The sequence below is a fragment of the Papaver somniferum genome, chromosome 2 (genome assembly GCF_003573695.1).
Source record: "Papaver somniferum cultivar HN1 chromosome 2, ASM357369v1, whole genome shotgun sequence".
NCBI classification, from domain to species: domain Eukaryota; kingdom Viridiplantae; phylum Streptophyta; class Magnoliopsida; order Ranunculales; family Papaveraceae; genus Papaver; species Papaver somniferum.
The window spans coordinates 177,040,580-177,066,819 of NC_039359.1; the positions used below are offsets into that span (position 1 = coordinate 177,040,580).

Below are 26,240 nucleotides of genomic sequence, written 5' to 3' on the forward strand. Positions count from 1 at the left end.
TATCTATTTATTGCCTATCGCCTATGGCGACTATTTTCCACGGTGGGGTGATGATAATTCACAGTTTGACATCCTCTTAAGGGAAGTAAACGTTCAGTCTTTCAGTACTGCCTTTTTTTTCTTCGAACTTTTGGCTTGTAGAGGGAACAGAGTTAAATGAAGCAACCGTTTTCCATGTGTTCAAATTTGCATATGAGATTAAGAATAGCAGTGAAACCTTTTAAAAGGCCTTTTAACATTGTTACGCTTAAGAGGTCCACTTAATATTATTCTTTGTGCTCTCTGAAAATCATGTAATTGTGTTGTAACATATTTATCCCTGTGCACTTGTGCCAGCTTGACATAAAAGTGACTCCAGGATCCCATGCAAATGAGGAATCGGGTATGTACATAGTTAACACTTGGTTAACCACTTAATTTATGCTGCCCCTTGGATATCAAAGGTTTTTACATTTCTACTTGTTCCTTTTTAACTATTCTAAACTGTATCAGAAACCCGCGTATATGTATCCTTGTGCAGTAAATAAGCAATTGAATGATAAAGAAAGAGTTGCAGCTGCTCTTGAGAATCCAAATCTTCGTCAGCTCGTGGATGAATGCATATATTCAAATGAGCTTTAATATGTAAGCTTGCTCTGGGAACTTTGTACAAGAAAATATTTGCTACTAGTTGTTGGATGTCTTAGTTAGACACCATGTACTATCAACTGCCTTAATTTAGTTTGTATAAAAAATACTATCAACTGACTTAATTTAGTATCAACTTTATCAAATGATGGGTCTGTGGACGTGAAGAATTACCAATTAGCCACCCCTTCCTTGTAGTTTAACCTCGCCTTCAATTTTGAGGATTGCCTTTTAATGATAGAACAAGTGCTAGGTATATGTTCGGCACTCGATAAAAGTGACCATATTATACGGGAAAACACCAGTCTCGAAATTTTAATTTATACGATGGCATAAATCCCATTACCATATCAAATCAGAGTCCTGAAACTCCGTCACAGCCTGTTCTAGGGTAGGGGCATTCTGAATATGATATCAATTGGTCAGCTAGATGCAGGAGCAATGACGGACTCTTGAGCCGCCTCTGGTTTCAGACTGCCATTGTTAGTGTGCTCCATCTTCTCTAATTCCCTTTCCCTTGTAGCTTTCAATTCTTCCTTGACCATTAATTTATAGAACTCTTCATGATCATATCGCAAGTTAGCTTGTCCACCAAACTCAGTTGGGAGGTTTGTTAGAGCACTGCTCGGTCGAACTCGCATGCGTTGCTATCTCAAGCATGTTTTTCAATGTTAGTGATCAAAACTATAAGTCTTGATTTCTACTCTACTATAACTAAGTCTCGGACTAGGATAGAAAGTGTAGTTGAACTCAAGAATTCCATGGCGATCATCCTACAAGACGAAGAACTACTCAAGGAACTGGTGGAACTTCATCGACTAAAAGGTATGTGGAGACTTGAACTTATCTATCACTCAAAAGTCTATCTACTCTATCTCCTATCTTGAGATAAAAGTCGTTTTGTTGTATAGACTTTGATTATACACGTTTGCTATTTCGAGCCGAGTTTATCTCGCCTATCTATTTCTCGAAATATGTGTTGGTAAGCTTTCGCTTTGGCCAAGTTCATCTTTACCTAGTGATGAAAGCCATGTTATGTTTCAATCACTTTGAAAATGGCTTTGACGAAAAATGGTTTGTGAAGAACAACTATATAACGTCCTCTAAGAATGTTTCAATGATTGAAATGAGAGTTTAGATTATATAACCAATGTTGGATATAAGCATTGCGTGGCAAGCAACACATATATGTATAAGTCCATATTCCTTGAACCAAAGTATGTGTACTTTGTTGATTAGGAAAACCGGAACAAGAGCTGTGAACTCATTCCACGAACCCAGTCCGCGAACTGGCGGAGGTTCTCATCCCGAGAATATCTGCTGGAGTTTGTGAACTCCTTCCGGGAACTTAAGTATGCGAACTAAGTCTGCGAACTTGAGTTGGTTATATCTAAGGACGATTATTTGTGAACTTATATTTATATTAACTAAGGAATGCAAATTGCTAACTGTGGTTATAAAGTTCATGAATCGAATCGAATGAATCAAATCGTTTTTGCTCCGATTGTGTCTTGTGTAGTTATATAAGATTTATACAATTGAACAACTCTCTGACTAGTTCATTTGAGTCATTTGAACTAGTTATGGTGAAGAAGAATATGGTTGATATGAAAGTGCTCATATGGCTAACCATTTGGTTAACTACTGTTGAACCAACAATTGTACATGTTTGGGTACGGTTACACAAACCTAAAATCGTGCATTTCATTTGTGTGTAACAAGCTAAGTTTTCAATCCAACGGTTGAAAGATATTAGCTTGAATCTAATCAGGTTTTCATCTAACGGTGAATATTGAATGCTTTGTTACTAAGCTAACATTGATTGCAAACCCTGATTTGAAAGACTATATAAGGGAGAACTCTAGCAACTGGGAAACCTAATCCCTACACCTCATGTGTGATACTAGTTGTATTAGCTAGAGTCGATTCTCCTTTAACCTTAGGTTTCTTCTTGTAAACCAGGCTAACGACTTAAAGACTTCATTGGGATTGTGAAGCCAGACCGATACTACTTTCTCGTAGTTGTGTGATCTGATCTTGCATATTCTATCGTGTTGAGTACAATCGTAACGATTGGCTTGAGATTGTTATCTCCGATAGGAAAGATATAAAAGTAATCAGAAACATCTTCGTCTCATCGTTTGTGATTTCACAATATCTTCTTTCGCCATGTCGATTAAGATTATTGTGAGGTGATTGATAATTCTAAGCTGTTCTTCGGGAATATAAGTCCGGGTTATCAATTGGTTCATGTTCACGTTGATTTATCAAAAGACAGAAAAAAACTTGTAGGTATTTTTGTGCGAGACATAATTATCTATTACCGTAGACTTTTCTGTGTGATACAGATTTGTTTATTAAAGTCTTCGACTTTGGGTTGTAGCAACTCTTAGTTTGTGGTGAGATCAGCTAAGGGAATCAAGTGCGTAGTATCCTGCTGGGATCAGAGACGTAAGGAGCGCGACTGTACCTTGAATCAGTGTGAGATTGATTTGGGTTCAACTACAGTCTAGACCGAAGTTAGCTTGTAGTAGGCTAGTGTCTGTAGCGGCTTAATACAATGTATGTTCAATCTGGACTAGGTCCCGGGGTTTTTCTGCATTTGCGGTTTCCTCGTTAACAAAATTTTGGTGTCTGTGTTATTTCTTTTCCGCATTATATTTTGTTATATAATTGAAATATCACAGGTTGTGCGTTAGTTCAATCAATTGGAAATACGACCTGTGGTTGTTGATTGAAATTGATTGATACTTGAACATTGGTATTTGGTACCGTTCAAGTGATTTATATTGTATTCAATTAGGCTCGCAGATTTCTATTTGCTTGAGTAAGAATTGAATCAAGAAAAAGAGATATAACTCTTTGATTTACTTTATTAAGATTGAGTCTAGTTGATTCTCTTGAAAGTATATTCGAATTAGTCCATACAGATTGCTAATCAAAATATTGGGTGTGGTTGTTGTACCCCCTCTTTTTCAAGGTTCTTGTCATCAAAATAGGTCTTCATTAGCTCCACACTATCTTCGTTCTGTAGGTACACAAATTTTACCTTATCGGAGTCTTTGGATCCAAGAAGTACTTGACGATCTGCATGGATAAATTCGCAGTTCTTAGAGCGTCCACAATAGACGATCAAAACTAAAAATTTGGTCCGGAAACTAAACGTAGTGGAACGGAGTAAAGACTAAAAAGTGGAGTAAAACTAAAAGTAAAGAGCAAAAAGTGGAGTAAAACTAAAAATCGGAGTATATTTGGTCTGAAATCCAAACATAAACTATATTTGGTCGAACGAAAGTTAAAAGTACATTTGATACCAAGCATAGGTATACTGTCCGTTTATAGTGGGGCGTAAGTTTAACATTCGTATGATGGTGGGGCGAAGATTATGTTTACGTTTGAATCAAAAATAAGTATAAAGTTGGGCGAGGGTATAAAGTGAACCTGATAGGAGGCGAACATTTAAACCGCGCTTGAACCAGGCGGATGTATTACATTCGCTCGACCAAATTTTACTACCGTAGCGTGGCACAACAGAGTAAACCAAGTTTTTTTTTGTTTTTGCTCTTTGGTTATACTCGCACCACTGCAGTTACTCTCAGAGACTTCAGGAGGAAGATAAGGGAAACTGTGATTACGAAATAAATTAGTTAAAATATAGTGGTCAAACCATCCAAAATGCTTCAAAAATCTTTGGGGGATTGTGCACAAATGCTACGACAATCCTCTCATGGTAGTGATTCTGTATAATGTTTAGAGTTTTTTTAGCAGTTCTGATGGGTACATTGTTGGTAGCTACCATCCAGTGAAGTCTAGTAGCCACGCATCTGCTCCTGATCATTAGGAAGGTTACAGATGCTATTCTCAGAGCAAGTCTTATGGTGGATGAGTTCCATCTTCCATCTTCCACACCACCTCAACATTTGGAATTGTGGATGGAAGTGCAAGTGTAGTGGTGGAACAACAAAAACGCTAATAAAAATAGCGTTTTACGCTAATCAGAATAGAGCTAGAAAAACACTATTCAGAATAGCGCTTTACGCTATTAAGATTAGCGTTTTTTTCAGCCATTAGATTTTCAAGGGCTCGTTTTAAATCTACGGATAAAATAAAAAGTGTTATTCTAGATATCGTTGAGCACTATTCTGATTAGCGCTTTCCGTATTCTAGTGTGCTATTCTAATCAGCGTTTTCTGTCTTCTAGTGCACTATTCTGAATAACGTTTTACGCTAATCTGATTAGCGCTGGTATGGATTCCACGGGACCTCCCACGAAACCATGGAACACTGCTTGGATTTTTCGTGGAAAACATCAATTTGGAAACCACTAGACTTGACATTCCACAATTTTTCCTCACTTGGAATAGGATGGATTCCACCATAAAATTTGCTCTCAATGAGATATACTAGATGTTGTATATGATTTTCATCCCCTGTAGTATTTTGTGAAACAAGTTAGCATGCATTTATGTCAATTTACCAATATTTGATGAGAAAACCTTCGAAAGTTGCTCAAATTACCGACATGTTTTCCTGGTCGCATTACAAAACAGTCCTTCCATGTCTTATCATGAAAATTTGCCCGGTAAACTTTGCCCGTCTCACCTTCGGTGCGGCTATGATGTGGTCGGGTTACATACTTCAAATATGTGGTCCTTCTTTAAATGCTGACACATCTTATAAAGTAAGAAAAAAATTTTGAAAAGCAGTTTCATTACCTAATTGTATTTCTTTTTTCTTTACTTAACTTCCTACTTTTTCTCCAAAAGTAGAAAATTTAAGAGGATTTGGGGGACAGTTTTTTTAGTTGAATAGGTGTCAAAAAAATAAAGAGGAGTCACATACTTGTATGTGTCCCAACCACATCGTAGCCGGGGGCTCTCACCTTCAATGGCCACATCTTGCTGATGGCAAATCACATTTGGCACTGTTAGTCCAAATGTCACGAGTCAATCTTGGTTTTCGGTTAATTGGTCCGACCGAGCGAACCGAGGGAGGACCTTATATATGGTGACTTCGTGTCAATGTGAAGCGTGACTTTTTTTTTTTCCAATTGACACAAAAGATTGGATTTGGTTCAACTATGAAAGGACGACACTGCCCTCTGAATCAAAATTTTCTTTTTTTCCTTTAGATATTTTCATAAATAAACCGAAGAGGAAGGGCACATAGGTATTGGAGATTTTCATAAATAAACCAAAAAGGAAGGACAATAAGGTATTAGACATTTTCGTAAATAAACTAAAAAACAAGAGTAAGTTGATATTAGTATCAAATTGTATTATAATTCCTTAAGTATCCTATTTTTTAAGGGTATAATTGGCAACCAAACTTTAATATATAACATATCTAAAAATCCGTTCCTTGAAATTTTACAAATTTTATATCGTTGGAAAGGTTTTAAAAGAATCTACGTGATGAGTACAAACAACAATATCAAATTTAGAGTTTTTACGAAAAATTCGGAGGTATTTATCATTTTAGGCACAATTTTCATAAATTGATTTTATAATCATTATGCAAACCACCACAAATGATGCAATAACATATTTTGGTTTATGTATCAACCAATTTTCTATCACAACTAATAAAACGATGGACTCCCTCCGTTTCAGGAAAAGTGATACTTTCACTTTAGGCACAAGTTTTCATTTACAGTCCAATTACAGCAGTGTTTCCTTTTTTCTTCGGACGACCGTCCTCACCGTGGAAGCGGTCATCCAGTTAATTGTTGTATTTTACAGTCTAACAGTAGCAAACTACAAAGATAAATTTCTCCGCAAATTGTTGTAAACACGTAGTTAAGCTTACCCAATGGATATCGGTAGGCTTAAATGTTAACCTCCACTGAATTCTCTCTTCCACCATCTTCTTTGCCTTAACAATGTCATAATACCGAGCTTCTAAATGTCTCTTTAAGCATGCCTCAGTACATTAAGCATCGCTAGATTCGATTAGTGCCCCAAAGCAGCTTTTAGCTCATTACCTGTTTCAAGACAAAAGATTTGGTGATTTTCGAAGTAGGCGATGAAGTGCTTAATGCTTCATTTTCTGTATGTAACTATATATAAGTCGTGAGGAATAAGCACTGCAATCTACAGAGAAGTAATGAAAACAAAGCTTTGAGACTACCACACTCCACAGTGATGTAAGATACCTTCTCATCAAATAACCCAATCTTCTTGTGTGAATATCTTCACCAAAACATTACGACTATCCAAGCTGCAACATCATTCAAGTATGAAACTAACAAAATGCTCAATTTCTCTCGAAGTGCACAACAAGTGAAAGATATAGTTGAGACATTCATACCTAGATAGAGAAGCTCTGATGACTCTTTAGTTACCCTTGCCTCCTTCCAAACTTGGGGGGGGGGGGGGGGGAGTTAAGATATTACCTGTCCAGTGTCCACTGCTTACCGGGTAGTGGTTAGTAGGAGCAATTATTGCTGTTGTTTTGGATAATGTTTTTCTTTTCTTTATTTTTTGATATTACAACTATCAGTATTTACCCAGACCTATTATCAAATCTGAAAAGTCTATCTAAGGCCATGATCAGACCAGACTAGTTACACAGAAGAAAAGGAATAAAGTATTATATTGATAGAACCAGGAAAGATATCTAAAAGAGATATCCATACAGAGTTTATATACAGACAACAATATATGATTAACACGTGTATCAATCTCAGACATCCAACAAAATAACGGAAACTGTAATAACAGTTATATACAGCTGTAATAAAGGTAATCCAATCAATATGTTACTACAGTCTAACTGTAGCAAACTACAAAGATAAATTTCTCCGCAAATTGTTGTAAATACGTAGTTAAGCTTACCCAATGGATATCGGTAGGCTTAAATGTTAACCTCCACTGAATTCTCTCTTCCACCATCTTCTTTGCCTTAACAATGTCATAATACCGAGCTTCTAAATGTCTCTTTAAGCATGCCTCAGTACATTAAGCATCGCTAGATTCGATTAGTGCCCCAAAGCAGCTTTTAGCTCATTTACCTGTTTCAAGACAAAAGATTTGGTGATTTTCGAAGTAGGCGATGAAGTGCTTAATGCTTCATTTTCTGTATGTAACTATATATAAGTCGTGAGGAATAAGCACTGCAATCTACAGAGAAGTAATGAAAACAAAGCTTTGAGACTACCACACTCCACAGTGATGTAAGATACCTTCTCATCAAATAACCCAATCTTCTTGTGTGAATATCTTCACCAAAACATTACGACTATCCAAGCTGCAACATCCTTTAAGTATGAAACTAACAAAATGCTCAATTTCTCTCGAAGTGCAAAACAAGTGAAAGATATAGTTGAGACATTCATACCTAGATAGAGAAGCTCTGATGACTCTTTAGTTACCCTTGCCTCCTTCCAAACTTGGGGGGGGGGGGGAGTTAAGATATTACCTGTCCAGTGTCCACTGCTTACCGGTTAGTGGTTAGTAGGAGCAATTATTGCTGTTGTTTTGGATAATGTTTTTCTTTTCTTTATTTTTTGATATTACAACTATCAGTATTTACCCAGACCTATTATCAAATCTGAAAAGTCTATCCAAGGCCATGATCAGACCAGACTAGTTACACAGAAGAAAAGGAAGAAAGTATTATATTGATAGAACCAGGAAAGATATCTCAAAGAGATATCCATACAGAGTTTATATACAGACAACAATATATGATTAACACGTGTATCAATCTCAGACATCCAACAAAATAACGGAAACTGTAATAACAGTTATATACAGCTGTAATAAAGGTAAGCCAATCAATATGTTACTACAGTCTAACAGTAGCAAACTACAAAGATAAATTTCTCCGCAAATTGTTGTAAACACGTAGTTAAGCTTACCCAATGGATATCGGTAGGCTTAAATGTTAACCTCCACTGAATTCTCTCTTCCACCATCTTCTTTGCCTTAACAATGTCATAATACCGAGCTTCTAAATGTCTCTTTAAGCATGCCTCAGTACATTAAGCATCGCTAGATTCGATTAGTGCCCCAAAGCAGCTTTTAGCTCATTTACCTGTTTCAAGACAAAAGATTTGGTGATTTTCGAAGTAGGCGATGAAGTGCTTAATGCTTCATTTTCTGTATGTAACTATATATAAGTCGTGAGGAATAAGCACTGCAATCTACAGAGAAGTAATGAAAACAAAGCTTTGAGACTACCACACTCCACAGTGATGTAAGATACCTTCTCATCAAATAACCCAATCTTCTTGTGTGAATATCTTCACCAAAACATTACGACTATCCAAGCTGCAACATCCTTTAAGTATGAAACTAACAAAATGCTCAATTTCTCTCGAAGTGCAAAACAAGTGAAAGATATAGTTGAGACATTCATACCTAGATAGAGAAGCTCTGATGACTCTTTAGTTACCCTTGCCTCCTTCCAAACTTGGGGGGGGGGGGGAGTTAAGATATTACCTGTCCAGTGTCCACTGCTTACCGGTTAGTGGTTAGTAGGAGCAATTATTGCTGTTGTTTTGGATAATGTTTTTCTTTTCTTTATTTTTTGATATTACAACTATCAGTATTTACCCAGACCTATTATCAAATCTGAAAAGTCTATCCAAGGCCATGATCAGACCAGACTAGTTACACAGAAGAAAAGGAAGAAAGTATTATATTGATAGAACCAGGAAAGATATCTCAAAGAGATATCCATACAGAGTTTATATACAGACAACAATATATGATTAACACGTGTATCAATCTCAGACATCCAACAAAATAACGGAAACTGTAATAACAGTTATATACAGCTGTAATAAAGGTAAGCCAATCAATATGTTACTACAGTCTAACAGTAGCAAACTACAAAGATAAATTTCTCCGCAAATTGTTGTAAACACGTAGTTAAGCTTACCCAATGGATATCGGTAGGCTTAAATGTTAACCTCCACTGAATTCTCTCTTCCACCATCTTCTTTGCCTTAACAATGTCATAATACCGAGCTTCTAAATGTCTCTTTAAGCATGCCTCAGTACATTAAGCATCGCTAGATTCGATTAGTGCCCCAAAGCAGCTTTTAGCTCATTTACCTGTTTCAAGACAAAAGATTTGGTGATTTTCGAAGTAGGCGATGAAGTGCTTAATGCTTCATTTTCTGTATGTAACTATATATAAGTCGTGAGGAATAAGCACTGCAATCTACAGAGAAGTAATGAAAACAAAGCTTTGAGACTACCACACTCCACAGTGATGTAAGATACCTTCTCATCAAATAACCCAATCTTCTTGTGTGAATATCTTCACCAAAACATTACGACTATCCAAGCTGCAACATCCTTTAAGTATGAAACTAACAAAATGCTCAATTTCTCTCGAAGTGCAAAACAAGTGAAAGATATAGTTGAGACATTCATACCTAGATAGAGAAGCTCTGATGACTCTTTAGTTACCCTTGCCTCCTTCCAAACTTGGGGGGGGGGGGGAGTTAAGATATTACCTGTCCAGTGTCCACTGCTTACCGGTTAGTGGTTAGTAGGAGCAATTATTGCTGTTGTTTTGGATAATGTTTTTCTTTTCTTTATTTTTTGATATTACAACTATCAGTATTTACCCAGACCTATTATCAAATCTGAAAAGTCTATCCAAGGCCATGATCAGACCAGACTAGTTACACAGAAGAAAAGGAAGAAAGTATTATATTGATAGAACCAGGAAAGATATCTCAAAGAGATATCCATACAGAGTTTATATACAGACAACAATATATGATTAACACGTGTATCAATCTCAGACATCCAACAAAATAACGGAAACTGTAATAACAGTTATATACAGCTGTAATAAAGGTAAGCCAATCAATATGTTACTACAGTCTAACAGTAGCAAACTACAAAGATAAATTTCTCCGCAAATTGTTGTAAACACGTAGTTAAGCTTACCCAATGGATATCGGTAGGCTTAAATGTTAACCTCCACTGAATTCTCTCTTCCACCATCTTCTTTGCCTTAACAATGTCATAATACCGAGCTTCTAAATGTCTCTTTAAGCATGCCTCAGTACATTAAGCATCGCTAGATTCGATTAGTTCCCCAAAGCAGCTTTTAGCTCATTTACCTGTTTCAAGACAAAAGATTTGGTGATTTTCGAAGTAGGCGATGAAGTGCTTAATGCTTCATTTTCTGTATGTAACTATATATAAGTCGTGAGGAATAAGCACTGCAATCTACAGAGAAGTAATGAAAACAAAGCTTTGAGACTACCACACTCCACAGTGATGTAAGATACCTTCTCATCAAATAACCCAATCTTCTTGTGTGAATATCTTCACCAAAACATTACGACTATCCAAGCTGCAACATCATTTAAGTATGAAACTAACAAAATGCTCAATTTCTCTCGAAGTGCACAACAAGTGAAAGATATAGTTGAGACATTCATACCTAGATAGAGAAGCTCTGATGACTCTTTACTTACCCTTGCCTCCTTCCAAACTTGGGGGGGGGGGGGGGAGTTAAGATATTACCTGTCCAGTGTCCATTGCTTACCGGGTAGTGGTAGTGTAGTTAGTAGGCGCAATATTGCTGTTGTTTTGGATAATGTTTTTCTTTTCTTTATTTTTGGATATTATAACTATCAGTATTTACCCAGACCTATTATCAAATCTGAAAAGTCTATCCAAGGCCATGATCAGACCAGACTAGTTACACAGAAGAAAAGGAAGAAAGTTATATTGATAGAACCAGGAAAGATATCTCAAAGAGATATCCATACAGAGTTTATATACAGACAACAATATATGATTAACACGTGTATCAATCTCAGACATCCAACAAAATAACGGAAACTGTAATAACAGTTATATACAGCTGTAATAAAGGTAAGCCAATCAATATGTTACTACAGTCTAACAGTAGCAAACTACAAAGATAAATTTCTCCGCAAATTGTTGTAAACACGTAGTTAAGCTTACCCAATGGATATCGGTAGGCTTAAATGTTAACCTCCACTGAATTTCTCTTCCACCATCTTCTTTGCCTTAACAATGTCATAATACCGAGCTTCTAAATGTCTCTTTAAGCATGCCTCAGTACATTAAGCATCGCTAGATTCGATTGGTGCCCCAAAGCAGCTTTTAGCTCATTTACCTGTTTCAAGACAAAAGATTTGGTGATTTTCGAAGTAGGCGATGAAGTGCTTAATGCTTCATTTTCTGTATGTAACTATATATAAGTCGTGAGGAATAAGCACTGCAATCTACAGAGAAGTAATGAAAACAAAGCTTTGAGACTACCACACTCCACAGTGATGTAAGATACCTTCTCATCAAATAACCCAATCTTCTTGTGTGAATATCTTCACCAAAACATTACGACTATCCAAGCTGCAACATCCTTTAAGTATGAAACTAACAAAATGCTCAATTTCTCTCGAAGTGCACAACAAGTGAAAGATATAGTTGAGACATTCATACCTAGATAGAGAAGCTCTGATGACTCTTTAGTTACCCTTGCCTCCTTCCAAACTTGGGGGGGGGGGGGGGGAGTTAAGATATTACCTGTCCAGTGTCCACTGCTTACCGGGTAGTGGTTAGTAGGAGCAATTATTGCTGTTGTTTTGGATGTTTTTCTTTTCTTTATTTTTTGATATTACAACTATCAGTATTTACCCAGACCTATTATCAAATCTGAAAAGTCTATCTAAGGCCATGATCAGACCAGACTAGTTACACAGAAGAAAAGGAATAAAGTTATATTGATAGAACCAGGAAAGATATCTAAAAGAGATATCCATACAGAGTTTATATACAGACAACAATATATGATTAACACGTGTATCAATCTCAGACATCCAACAAAATAACGGAAACTGTAATAACAGTTATATACAGCTGTAATAAAGGTAATCCAATCAATATGTTACTACAGTCTAACTGTAGCAAACTACAAAGATAAATTTCTCCGCAAATTGTTGTAAATACGTAGTTAAGCTTACCCAATGGATATCGGTAGGCTTAAATGTTAACCTCCACTGAATTCTCTCTTCCACCATCTTCTTTGCCTTAACAATGTCATAATACCGAGCTTCTAAATGTCTCTTTAAGCATGCCTCAGTACATTAAGCATCGCTAGATTCGATTAGTGCCCCAAAGCAGCTTTTAGCTCATTTACCTGTTTCAAGACAAAAGATTTGGTGATTTTCGAAGTAGGCGATGAAGTGCTTAATGCTTCATTTTCTGTATGTAACTATATATAAGTCGTGAGGAATAAGCACTGCAATCTACAGAGAAGTAATGAAAACAAAGCTTTGAGACTACCACACTCCACAGTGATGTAAGATACCTTCTCATCAAATAACCCAATCTTCTTGTGTGAATATCTTCACCAAAACATTACGACTATCCAAGCTGCAACATCCTTTAAGTATGAAACTAACAAAATGCTCAATTTCTCTCGAAGTGCAAAACAAGTGAAAGATATAGTTGAGACATTCATACCTAGATAGAGAAGCTCTGATGACTCTTTAGTTACCCTTGCCTCCTTCCAAACTTGGGGGGGGGGGGAGTTAAGATATTACCTGTCCAGTGTCCACTGCTTACCGGTTAGTGGTTAGTAGGAGCAATTATTGCTGTTGTTTTGGATAATGTTTTTCTTTTCTTTATTTTTTGATATTACAACTATCAGTATTTACCCAGACCTATTATCAAATCTGAAAAGTCTATCCAAGGCCATGATCAGACCAGACTAGTTACACAGAAGAAAAGGAAGAAAGTATTATATTGATAGAACCAGGAAAGATATCTCAAAGAGATATCCATACAGAGTTTATATACAGACAACAATATATGATTAACACGTGTATCAATCTCAGACATCCAACAAAATAACGGAAACTGTAATAACAGTTATATACAGCTGTAATAAAGGTAAGCCAATCAATATGTTACTAACCCCCACCCCCTCCCCCCCCCCCCTCCCCCCCACCCCCCTCCCCCCCCACCCCCCCCACCCCACCCCGCAAACTAAAGAGGTGTAAGAATATTCAGTTTGTGTTTAAGAAACTCAAAACGAGGTGCAGAAAGTCCTTTGGTGAAGATGTCTGCAGCCTGATCTAAAGTGGAGATATAAACAACCTATATAGATTTAGACTGAACAATTCTCTGACAAAGTGGAATTCTAAAGCTAAATGTTTCATTCTACTGTGAAACATAGGATTTGAAGCTAGAGCAATGGAGATTTTGTTGTCACAAACAATGGTTGGAGAAGATGATAGAAAAACATGAAGGTCTTTGAGAAGTTGACAAAGCCAAACAACTTCAGTAGATGTAGAAGCCAAAGCCCTGTATTCAGCTTTTGTGCTGGATCTGGCAACTGTTACTTGCGTTTTAGCACTCCAACTGACAGGATTTGAACCAAAGAACACACAATATCCACTTGTGGATCTCCTATCATCAGGACTTCTAGCCCAATCTTCACCAGAACAACCTTGTAGAGCAGTGAGACCCTTTGTAAACAACAATCCATGATCAAGAGTGACCTTAATGTACCTTACAATTCTTTTAGCTGCAGTTAAATGAGAAGTTGTTTGAGAGTGCATAAATTGACATACTTGGTTGACTGCAAAGCAGATTTCAGGTCTTGTCCAAGTAAGGTACTACAAAGATCCAACAATAGACCTATATTATGTAGGATTAGATAGTAATTCCCCTTCTGTGGCACTGATGAGTGCCAAATATTGTATATATTTATCCCTTTTTGTTGGCATTTAACTCATCTTTTATGCATTAATTCTACATTTTATCCCATATTCTGTATTTTCATTGTTTTCAAGAATAAATATTTTTCTTACTTAATTTTGCATTTTTAGGTAATAAATAAAGTTTGGATGAGTTGCGGAGAGAAAAGAGCATAGAACCGGCAAAGACTCCCGCTAGGAGGAAGCGAAGATTGGTGTTTGCAAGAGCCGGATCAATTAGAAGTGGGCTTGAAGAAGAAGAAGTGTTCTTAAAGAAGATATGGGCTTGGCATACCCAAGATCCAAAACCCCTACCCAAACTCATTCCCAATATCCAAACCCGCTTCCCTCTCCAGCCGTCCGATCCGATCATCTCAACAATCCAATGGTCGCTGCATTTTAGGTCATCAAGATCCGAAGCTCCCGACACACATTACAACAACTAACTCCATCTGGATGCGTCTATTTAGTTGTACCAAAAAAATCCTACGGTCGCTTCCATCCCCTTCCTTAAAGCCGTTCGATTCCATCTGAACTTAATGATCCGATGGCCCAGCTCGTGAAACATCATCTCTTGATGAACCCGACTCACACCAGAACATCCCATACCCTAAAAAACCCATCGAGAACTACCCATTCCATTTCTCTTCTTCTCTTTCTTCTTCTTCCCATCTTCACCGACAGTTGCAGAGCTGCAACTGCAACTCCTGCCTCCACCGTACCAGCCTTCACTCCTACCTCCACAGTTCTGCCACCACCACCTTCCCAAAACCGACCGCCTCGACCATAACCTCAACTTCTCTCTTCCTCGGTTATAGCTTCTCCATCAGACGCTAAAACCTAGAAAGACAGAACTATGGTTCCATCAGAAGACAACATTGAGGCGTGTTTCAAGAGCGCATATGCAAGTGGAAGCATGGGTATGAGCTTAATCGCAGAGGGGACAACGAAATCAGAAGAGTATGGTAATTTTCTCCCAAGTCTGAAAACCCTAATTTTCTTTATAATTTAGGGTTTTTCTAGAAAACCCCAATTGATGTAATAGAACTGCTTAGGAGAGGATGAGAGTAGGGTTATGGGAAAAATTAGACCCAGAACACTAGAAAAAGGGGAAACCCTAATTGTACTGTCGATTGGAGATTTTTGGGGAAAATGGGTGTAAACCCTAATTTGATAATTTGGGTATAAAAGGGGAACTATTAGGTGAAGAGAGATTCATGCCTGGATTAGCCAGTGTGTCCAGAACCAAGTTCTGTTAATGATCATTTTTGTGCTGTTCATGTTGTGTTCATGTTTAGTGTAATATCCTGTTGTGTTCTGTGTGTGATGTTTGTTCCTGTGATGTTTTGTATCCATCTGTCATGTTATGTTTGTGTTAATTAGCATGTTTGTATTGTTTCTACACATGATCATGTATTTTCCCTGTTTAAACCTCAGAGAAGACAACTGAACCATGATGGTTAGCCATTAGGATAGTTTTTGTTGAACTCAAAATAGCTTAGGCTAGTTAGATTCCTAAAAGCCCAACTGACTTGTGATTAGTGGTGCTGTAAGAAGACCACTAATGCTAGGGGTCAGTGGTGGTTCTAAGGGGTTAATTAGATACATTAGTTAGTAATCCACTGCCTAGTTAGTCTGTGATTGGTTGTGCCTTAAACAGACAGCCAATACTAGGGGTTAGCTAAGGCTGTAAGGTTAGTTAACTAGCCATATGACAAAAACCTGACCTAGGCAAACTAGCTAGGTGAAGGGAATTCTCATCCATCTCCATACACTTCATTCCCATCCACAATTTCTTTCCCATGTTCTGTTTTGGTTGAATTTTTCTTTGTTTCTTTGATTCTTTAGTTCACTGCCTTAGGCTCATCTGCTTTGTTTGCTTTCACCACTGCTCACCCACTGCCTATGACCTTTGGTCACTGTCACTGTTTTTGTTACATTGCCTTGATTCTTCCTGCTTTGCTCACTCATCATCTTCACTGCCCTGTTCACTGCCTCTTGGCTTTGCTTTTCTCTTTACTGCCTTCTCATTGTTCTCACTGCACTGTCTTGTTCATAGCTTAGAATAATTTAGCACTTCTTTAATTTGCACACTCCAAGTCTCTGTGGTTCGACCCTGCTTGCCCTGTTCTATACACTAGACCCTGTGCACTTGCAGGTATAGTTTGTGACTCTTTTAGAGAGCTACCAGGCACTCAACTTGAAAGAAGCAGGACATGGTGTTGAACAAGGCTTGACACTAGTTAAGTTTGTCTTGTTGAATAAATCTAATGCATACTTGGTTTGTGAAAGAAACAAACCATTTTTGTTCCTTTTAACTTCCAAGCCTAGGAAGTAATGTAGATTTTCTAAGCCTTTAACTGGAAACAAAGTAGAGAGATGAGAAATAATTGAAGCATAATGAGAAGAATTATTCCCTGTAATGATGATATCATCCACATAAACTAAGATGATAGTTAGTTGAGAACCAATTTTCTGAACAAACAGTGAAGAGTCTACAAGAGATGGTATGAAATCCAAAGAAATAAGAGCATCTGATAATTTCTCATACCAAACTCTTGGAGCTTGCTTTAATCCATACAAGGATTTGTTGAGTTTGCACACATAATCAGGATGATCTGGATCTTGAAATCCAGGAGGTTGCGTCATATATACTTCTTCATTTAAGTCTCCATGAAGAAATGCATTACTGATATCAAGTTTCTTAATTTGCCAATGAAAATTAACTGCTAGTGATAGAACTAACCTTATTGTAGCAGGTTTGACAACTGGACTAAAAGTATCAGTGTAGTCCAATCTTTCTAACTGATGAAAACCCTTTGGAACAAGCCTGGCCTTGTGTCTTTCAATGGTTCCATCTGGGTTATACTTGATCTTAAAAACCCACTTACAGACAATTAAGTTTTGAGAAAGATGGGGTGGAACATATGTCCAAGTATCTGTATTCTTCAACGCAGTATGTTCTTTTTGCAAAGCTTTTTGCCAAACTGGGACTTTAACTGCTTGAAAAAAACAAGTTGGAGTCTGAACTTCTAGATGAGATAAATGAGCAGATGATAAAGCATACTTTGTTTCTAGATAAACTTTTGGTTTAGAAACCCCACTCTTAGCTCTAGTTTGCATAGAATGACTAGAGATAAAATCATTAGTTGTTGTTGTACTAGAAGTAGAAGTAGCAGTTGAAGAAGGGACATAAATAGTTGAAATAGTATCAGCAGAATTAGAAGTAATGGTTGAAATAGTATCAACAGTAGTAGCAGTTATATCAGAAGTAGTGATAGTTGTATCAGATGGAGAAGAAGTAACTATGTCAATTGTAGCAGGTGTAAGAGGAAAATCCAGTAAAACTGTATCAGTGGAAGAAGTATTCTGCATTGATGAATAAGGAAAAGTGTCTTCATGAAAAACTATAGGTCTGGATATAAACACCTTGCCATTTGTAGGATCTAGACACCTATAACCTTTGTTTTGAGAGCTATAACCTATAAAGATGCATTTATCACTTCTTGGTTGAAGTTTATTAGAAGTATAAGGTTTTAGCCAGGGAAAGCACAAGCAACCAAATGTTTTGAGAAAGTAATAATCTGGTTCTCTGTGAAATAATCTTTTGTAAGGAGCATCAAATGACAATGATCTAGTAGGTAATCTGTTAATGATGTAATTAGCAGTTGATAGAGCATCATACCAGTAGTCCAAAAATAAACCAGATTGAATTAAGAAAGTCCTTGTAATTTCCAATAAATGCTTGTGCTTTGACTCTGCAACACCATTTTGCTCAGGTGTATGTGGAAAAGTAATTTCATATGAAATCCCAGTATTAACTAAAATAGTCTTCAAGCCGTTGTTGACAAATTCTCCACCACCATCTGTTCTTATAATTTTTATTTTAAGATTCAAAAAATTCTCCACATTAGCCTTAAACTGAACAAAAATTTGCTTAAAATCTGATTTCAGAGTTAAAGGAAAAACCCAACAAAACTTTGTGTAATCATAAATGATATTAACATAATAGTTGAATCCATTTACAGAAGAAACTGGTGCAGGACCCCACACATCCATATGAAGAAGTTGTAATGGAAATTGCGAAACAGACATGGACATAGAGAAAGGTTTCTTATGACATCTCCCTAACAAACATTCAGTACAGTATTGAGGTTTCTTTGTAAAATCTGATACATTTATGAGTCTAGAAAGTCTAGAAAATGTTTGAAATGAAGGATGTGCTAGCCTTCTATGCAAAGTTGTTGTAGTAGCTTTAGCACAATGCCATGCAGTGGTAGTTGGTGTTGAAGGATGAAATGGAGAATCTGTTGATGTTGAAGTAGGTAATATGTCACATGTCAATGGATATAATCCATTTTTACTGGGCCCTTGAAACAATATCCTCTGAGATTGTATATCCTTGACAGTGAAATCAGAACCAGTAAAAGTAAGGGAACAATTATTATCACTTGCAAATTTATGTACTGAAATTAAATTTTGTGTAGCTAAAGGAACATGAAGTATATTATGTAATCTGAACTGTTGATGAGGAACTGAAATATTAGAAGAACCACAAGTAACAATGGGCATACCTTGTCCATTATCTGTAGTAATAGACTCACCACCATTGCAAGAAGAGGTTGAAGCAATATTTGAAGGATCAGAAGTTAGATGATGTGTTGCCCCTGAATCAACATACCAAGGATTTTGACCCATAATATTTGCAGAAGCAAACATTGCTTGTAGATTTCTTGGAGGATTTCTTCCCTGATAGGAGAAATTCATCATGCTCCAACACTCATCAGCAGCATGTCCATATTTGTGACATATTTGACATGTTGGTCTTTCCCCTGAAGAAATGGATGTAGAGCCAAAAGAAGGAGGTCTTGATACATAAGTAGGATAAGAAGTTGTTGTAGTTGTTGCAGGAGAAGGTAGAATACCAGCACCTCTACCAAATCCTCTACCATGGTAAGAATTACGACCTCCCCTGTGAAACCCTCTTGAATTTCCTCTACCATTGTTTGAATTAGAAGCATAAAATGCTTGATTGGTGGATTCAATAGAAGTACTTGCAATCTTACTGTTAATAACTAATTCTTCACTCAGAAGCAAATTATGCAATTCAAGACTAGAGACAGGAGGATTTCTCATTCTCACAGATGTGGCAAAAGAATTAAAATCAGCAGTTAAACCTCCTAAAGTAACCACTACAATCTCAGCATCAGATATAACAGATCCAGTAGCAACCAATTGATCAGTTATGGTCTTGATTTCATTAGTATAAGCAGCAATAGTAGAACTTCCTTTCTTGATATTCATAAGTTTTGTTCTCAATTAAAAGGAATGAGTAGAAGAAACTCGAGCAAAACGATCAGATATACCTTCCCAAAGCTCATAAGAAGATGTTGCAGTAGCAAAATAAGAGATAACAACATCAGAAATTGTTGAGGTGATCCACATCATAATTGTCGCATCTTCATCCATCCAATCTGTATACAATGGATTCTCTACTCCATTATTTGCATTGGCAAGATTTGTAAATTGAGGTGGACACTCAGAAGAACCATCAAGATATTTCATGATCTTGAACTTTCGAATTACAAGTAACATCAAAGCTTTCCAGATGAGAAAATTATCATCTTTGAGTTTTAATTGAACAATACTGGTTAATTGATTAAAAGGAATTTTAAAGATCGAGTTAGCTGTTGGATTTTCCATTAAAAATATCAAGAAAGCTTAAAGAAAGAATCAAGAAAATTTGAGAATGACATCTAGAATTTCTAGAATGAAGAAATTGATTGATTCGAATACTGTAACAAAGAAGGAAAATAAGAGAGATGATAAGAAAGAAGATTGTAGAAGAAGAAGCAGAAGCAGCAAAGATCAAACCTTGAGAAATCAGAGTTTAGGATTTCTCATCTGATACCATAGTTACACAGAAAAAAAGAAAGAAAGTATTATATTGATAGAAACAGAAAAGATATCTCAAAGAAATATCCATACAGAGTTTATATGTAGACAACAATAGATGATTAACACGTGTATCAATCTCAGACATCCAACAGAATAACGGAAACTGTAATAACAGTTATATACAACTGTAATAAAGGTAAGCCAATTAATGTTACTACAGACCATGTTGAAAAAAGTATTCAAACCCAATGAGTAAGCAGGATTTCGTATACATGAGATTCTCATCATAAAATTCCTAGTAAGTCGCTCCTGAATATGGCGGGGACAAATAACTGTGGATACCATGAGCATTCAGAAAAACAAAAGGAATCATCAAAATGCAGTCACAGACCGGGAAGATTTTTTTTTTTTTTTTGAAGGAAACAGAAATTTATAGATGAATTTTTACCAATAACCTCGGACAAGTCTTCCTTGTTATTCTATCAGAAAATATAACCTCGAATCCACATTTATTATTACACTTTTACATCATCAGTGTTGTGTATAACATGTATGATTAGCTAAGATTGTGACTGCTAAATAGGAGGTAGTGAACTCGATTAGAACTTGTTTTACCATAGCAGCAATCTGATAGATGAACTGCTCAACTAGCTGGAAGTGCAATGGCTGACTCATGACACACCTCTGGTTTCCCGTTGTTAATGTGACCGTTACTGTTCTCCGATTTCCATTCTCTTTCAGCTTTTGCTTCATCTTCGTTCATCAATCTTGAGAATTCCTCGTGATCGTAATGCAATTTAGCTCTTCCACCAAACTCAGCTGGAAGGTTCTCATCATCAAAATATGTCTTCATAAGCTCCACGCTATCTTTGTTCTTTGGATAGACAAATTTCACCTTTGCAAATGTTTTTGCATCCAAGAAGTACTTCACAATCTGTATAGGAAATTGTGCAGAATATAATGAGGAAGATTGAAGCAGAAAATTAAGATTGAAATATTTCACAAAGAGATGTAATGAAAAGAGAGTAGATCTCAGACCTTCCAACTTGCTTCAAATATCCTTGGAGGGTTGTACAAAAATGCTACAGCTAGTCTCTCGGGGTAGTGGTTCTGTAAAATGTTAATAGTCTCTCTAGAAGTTTTAACTGGCACAGCATTGCTCATTGACCATCCTGTGAAGTCTATTAGCCATGCCATCTGCTCTTGATCCTTGGGAAGATTATAAATAGCATTTTCTAAGAGATATACTAAATGGCGCATCTGATTTTCACATCCTGTTGTATTCTGCAAAACAAGTCATATCATGAGGTTAATTTCTCATAATCCATCAAAAGGCCCATGCTTAACTTGTGCGAGTTAGAGTGGTTTACTACAGAACCTGCATTCCCGGTCTCAGTATAAGAACAGTTCTCCCTTGTCGATCAAAAAAATTTGCTCGGTATGCTTTGCCTGTCTCACCTTCAATTGCGATGTCATTCTGATAACCAAAATACATTAACAGTCTAAGTGCAAGCTTACGTGAATCAGTGTTTGTTCTCTGTTGTTATTTGTTAAGCATCTTACAGCTTAACAAGTACTATAAACAATAAAAAGATTGAAGGTACGAAAAAAAATGTTTAACCTCTTACCCAACGGATACTGTCAGGCTTAAATGTTGACCTCCACTGAATTGTCTCTTCTAACATTTTCATTGCCTTGTCTACGTCCCAGTTTCGAGCTTCCAGATACCTTTTCAAGCATGCATCGGTGCAGAAGTGTTCACTGGCTTTGGTTAATCTCCCCATAGCAGCTCTTAGCTCATTGACCTGCTTAGAGAATAATAAGTTTGCTTATTTTCAGATAACATAGAGCCCTACTGCAATTGATATCACACAACTGCTAAATCTAAATGCAGATACCCTAAACATGGGAGTGTTGCAATGAGCAAATGTCCCATATTCAGCAAGTGCAAGAGTCTGCAATTTTCATTAATTTGAAGAAAATAGCAACGCGAAAGTCAATACAAAGCCAGTTTATCGATTGATGTAGGTTGAATCAGATATGGGGTTTCCCCTAGCATGAGTGGAGAATAAATAAAGAAGTTATTCTGATTACCTTTTCATCAGCCTGAAGCTGATGAACACATTCATTCTCCTTATGGGAATTCTTTCTCCAAAACATCATGACTGCTCCTTCAAATCTGAAACAAGCAAGCATAAGACAAATTAAAATTGTCAAAACCTCTGGGAATCTTAGTTTTCAAATTCATATTTTTGGTTGTATAAAAAAAAACTCTTTTAACATCTGAAACCAAGTGTTATTCGTTCCACCATTTTCTGCTACGTTTCTTAGAATTTTTAGTTTAGAGAAAGAAATAAAATAGTCATGTATATATCAAATTCGGTTCCTTGTCCAGAAAATTAGCGATCTTTCATCATAGTACTTACTTAAATCAACAATCGAGATAAAATTAATCAAGATCTAACGAAAAACGAACTAGAAACAATCTACATAAAAGTAACACGACTTAAGAAGTGAGGATCACTCACAGAATCCCTTGGAGGAAAATATCTCCAATCGATCGAAAGAATTGAAAATGAATGAATGTGTGGTATTCCAATATGTAAAAAGTCAATTGAGTTGAGTTGATTACAACTACAAGAGTACCAGAGAGAGACAGCAGCAGAAGCATGGGTTTAGTTAGACTAGTAAAGGCCAGGGAGGGGTAGTATGTGCTATGTAGTTATGTTTTTGTCCTTTTAATAATACACAACGTACTTGTTACTATTTTTTTTGGGAGAAATTCTCCAATTTAGTCGGACAACAGATTTGTTTTTGAAAAATAAACAGTCCTACTATCAGGATCCGATTCATAAAAACATCCTATTGTTACAAACTATTAACAAAATGATCAAGAAAATTAAGTGGTGACTCACAGTTAAATATGTTATTGAAATTACCATGTGTCCTTCGTATTTATCCTTCCATACACAATTTTAACTTTTGATTTCATTATGATTTTTTGACGGTGGTGCTATTTGTAGGTGGTGGTGGTGCCGCTTACATATCGTTACACTGCATTCAGGATCGTAAAATCGCATTCACCCAAAGGGTTCACCGCTTCCCCTTCGGGGTTTAGTAGAGATTCTTAAGCTTTCACCACCACCACCACTGCTTCATCACCACCGCTTCAACCAATTAGTTAACTAGGAAAAGATAACACCGTTTCATTCAAAAGTGTTTAATCGGATGGAAAAAGACCATTTTGTAAATGAATTACAAAAGTATGATCATTTTGTGACCGAATTATAAAAAGTATGACCATTATGTAATTGGCCCTTTGTTTTTCCGAGTCCAATTTTTTTTTTTAAGCAACGGCCTTCAAAAAGGTTAATGGTCCTCCTCAACTGTTGGAAGGATCCAAACAGGAGGTGTAGACCACTACATGGTAGAATTGTTTTTCTTTGCCTATAGAGCAAGCTCATGAGCAACAGAGTTACAATAACGAGGCTGGAAACTAAAAATACAGGCAGATAACTTAGAAGAAAAAAATAGAATGTCTTTAAAGATAGCATCCGTTCGCGAGTCTACAATCAAAATTCCCAGCTGAAAATTGGTCGATAGAGATTTCGCGTCACTTTATATGATGATATGAGTTAACTGTTGCTCCACAGCTTTCTTCAGAATTTCCCAGATGGCTCTTGCTTCATCTTCTTCAGCAGAATGAACATCAAAGACTAAGGAAGCACAAAAGGTTGCTTTTTTTGAGAAATCTCGCATCACATACCCTGCACCATTTTCTCCAGAGATATCATCAAAAACACCATCAGTATTACATTTAATCCAGCCAAAAGAGGGGGCATCCATTTATCACAAATACTAACAGGCATGGTAGAAGAGATAGGCATACTAGAATTCCTAATTTTCCTAGTGAGGAGCATAGCTCTGGCTCTAGCTAGGACATCAGTATGGTTTTCCTTAATATTTTGGAAGATGAAATTGTTTCTGTAACGAGCGTATATTTCACATATTCTTCTGATTGGTTGATTATTTAACTGATTTTTCCATTACCCTTCATGTTTAGAATCACGACCCTCATTACATAACTTCCTAAATAAAATGAAGGGTAAAAATTGAAATGTGAAATATACACTCGTTAAGAAGTGTGCACCAATTCGCACTATGTTTTTCCTCTTTCAGGTTTCCATTCTTGGTTTGTTGCTATTAATTTATTTCTCTTTGGCTTCCGACTCTCCGTCTTGTGGCGCATAACTACAGTGCATCGGATACATAAACTAACGGTGAGGAAAGTTCCCGATGATCAACCAACAATAATGTAATGAGTTTCGACTTTACTAAAGGTGATAATCCCATCTATAATATACATAAATTAGAAATAATTTCTAATTTTATTAAAACAGACTGATCTTTGTTTTAGTAACCCGCAATTAAGGGATACTTATATTAATTAGGGATAGAGGAAAAGGACAGAAAAATGGATTTAAATATCAAATCATGATCATCCTTTATCTATGTATTTTAACTAATGCCTAATCTACCTCTCACTAATCAGGTTTAATGTTTAATTATAATTAAGAAATTTATAAGATTAGATGACCGCTGCCACGGTGGGACGGCTGACCGAAATAATTGACACAAAACTAAATTTTGTACTCAAAATTTAGTTTCTCATAATGACACGGAATCAGACTTGTAAATTTGTAAAGTGAAATTGTAAAGTTCGACCGGTTTACTGTTTTAACTCGCCGTATTCCAGTCCCGATCAAATTTTACCTATAATCTGATTGTTCCCGGCCGATTCCATTTCTAAATCCGGGTATACATTTCTACGACGCGCGTCATTCTTTTCTGCTCGCAAGAAGGCCCGCATAATAAAAAAAATAAAAATGAAAATAAAAAAAAAGAATTATAAATGAATTATCAACAATTCGGTAATTTAAGAACGCGCGATTGGGGGATACTTGGGGGATATAAATTACTTTCCCAACCAATAGTATGTGTTATGAGGTGTTTTTGAGGGGAAAAAAAACTAAAATACCGTTCCCTCAAAATAAAAATCAAAAAGCTTAAAATCAAAAAATAAAATCATATCCCCCATTTCGATCTTCACCTCTTATTAATCTCTTTTAGGGTTAGGGCTTTGAAACCTAAATATTCCCCACTCCCTTTCAAATTCTAAATTTTCCACACTCCCCTTTAAATTCTAAATTTTCCTCACTCCCTTTCAAATTCTCTTCTCCTTCTCTGCCGGCTCCTCACTTTGAAAATGATTTTTTTTAACATTCGGAAGTGATGAAGACCATGCCGGTAGTGATGAAGATCATGCCGGAAGTGATGAATACCATGCCGGAAGTGATGAAGACCATGCCGGTAGTGATGAAGACCATGCCGGTAGTGATGAAGACCATGTAGGAAATATTTTTTTTACATCGCCGGAAGTGATGAAGACCATTCCGGAATTGATGAAGACCATGCCGGAATTGATGAAGACCATGCCGGAAAATGGTTCTGGCATGCCTGGTAACTAATATTCAATGCCGTAACTAAGTGTCGGCATGCTCGATAGAAATCTATCAATGACGGCAGTCAAGTGGAAAAAAGTTCAATTTTCTGGATACTTTATTTCATGTGCCGGCAAAGAAATTCAAGCAACATACCATGCCGGTAGCAGTATCGGCATGCTCGAAAATTAACTGACTGTGCCGGCGGTGGACAGAATACCAGAAAAAATTCAAAACGGAATAGGTTTTGAATTTTAAAACCAGAAAAAAATTCTACGAGACGTTGTCTCCCACCCTGCCGGGAGGGGCTATGCCCCCCCAGACCCCCTGAATAGCGGTAAACAACTTTTGTACCGGCATGGTTTTTTGGTTGAATACTATGCCGGCTTGAATTTCAAAATGGGGGATAAGCTCAGTGCCGCCATGGACGTGGTATGAATACCATGCCGGTATGGCTGCTTCCGGCATTGTATTCATACCACGTCCATGCCGGCACGGAGATTTTTCAG

General features: G+C 36.8%; 1 protein-coding gene and 1 pseudogene across 1 annotated transcript; both read right to left on the reverse strand.

The window, feature by feature from the left end:
- Positions 1-1,049: 1,049 nt before the first annotated feature.
- Positions 1,050-11,138, reverse strand: LOC113352452 (annotated as a pseudogene).
- A 9,491-nt stretch (positions 11,139-20,629) lies between these two features.
- On the reverse strand, positions 20,630-22,922 carry LOC113349862 (phosphatidylinositol transfer protein 3-like). The gene is made up of 6 exons (XM_026593901.1): positions 22,759-22,922; positions 22,325-22,409; positions 21,859-22,035; positions 21,609-21,707; positions 21,269-21,514; positions 20,630-21,164 (listed from the first exon to the last, which is right to left on the reverse strand). The coding sequence occupies exons 1-6, from the start codon at positions 22,899-22,901 to the stop codon at positions 20,874-20,876; spliced, it is 1,041 nt and encodes a 346-aa protein (XP_026449686.1). The 5' UTR covers positions 22,902-22,922; the 3' UTR covers positions 20,630-20,873.
- Positions 22,923-26,240: the final 3,318 nt, after the last annotated feature.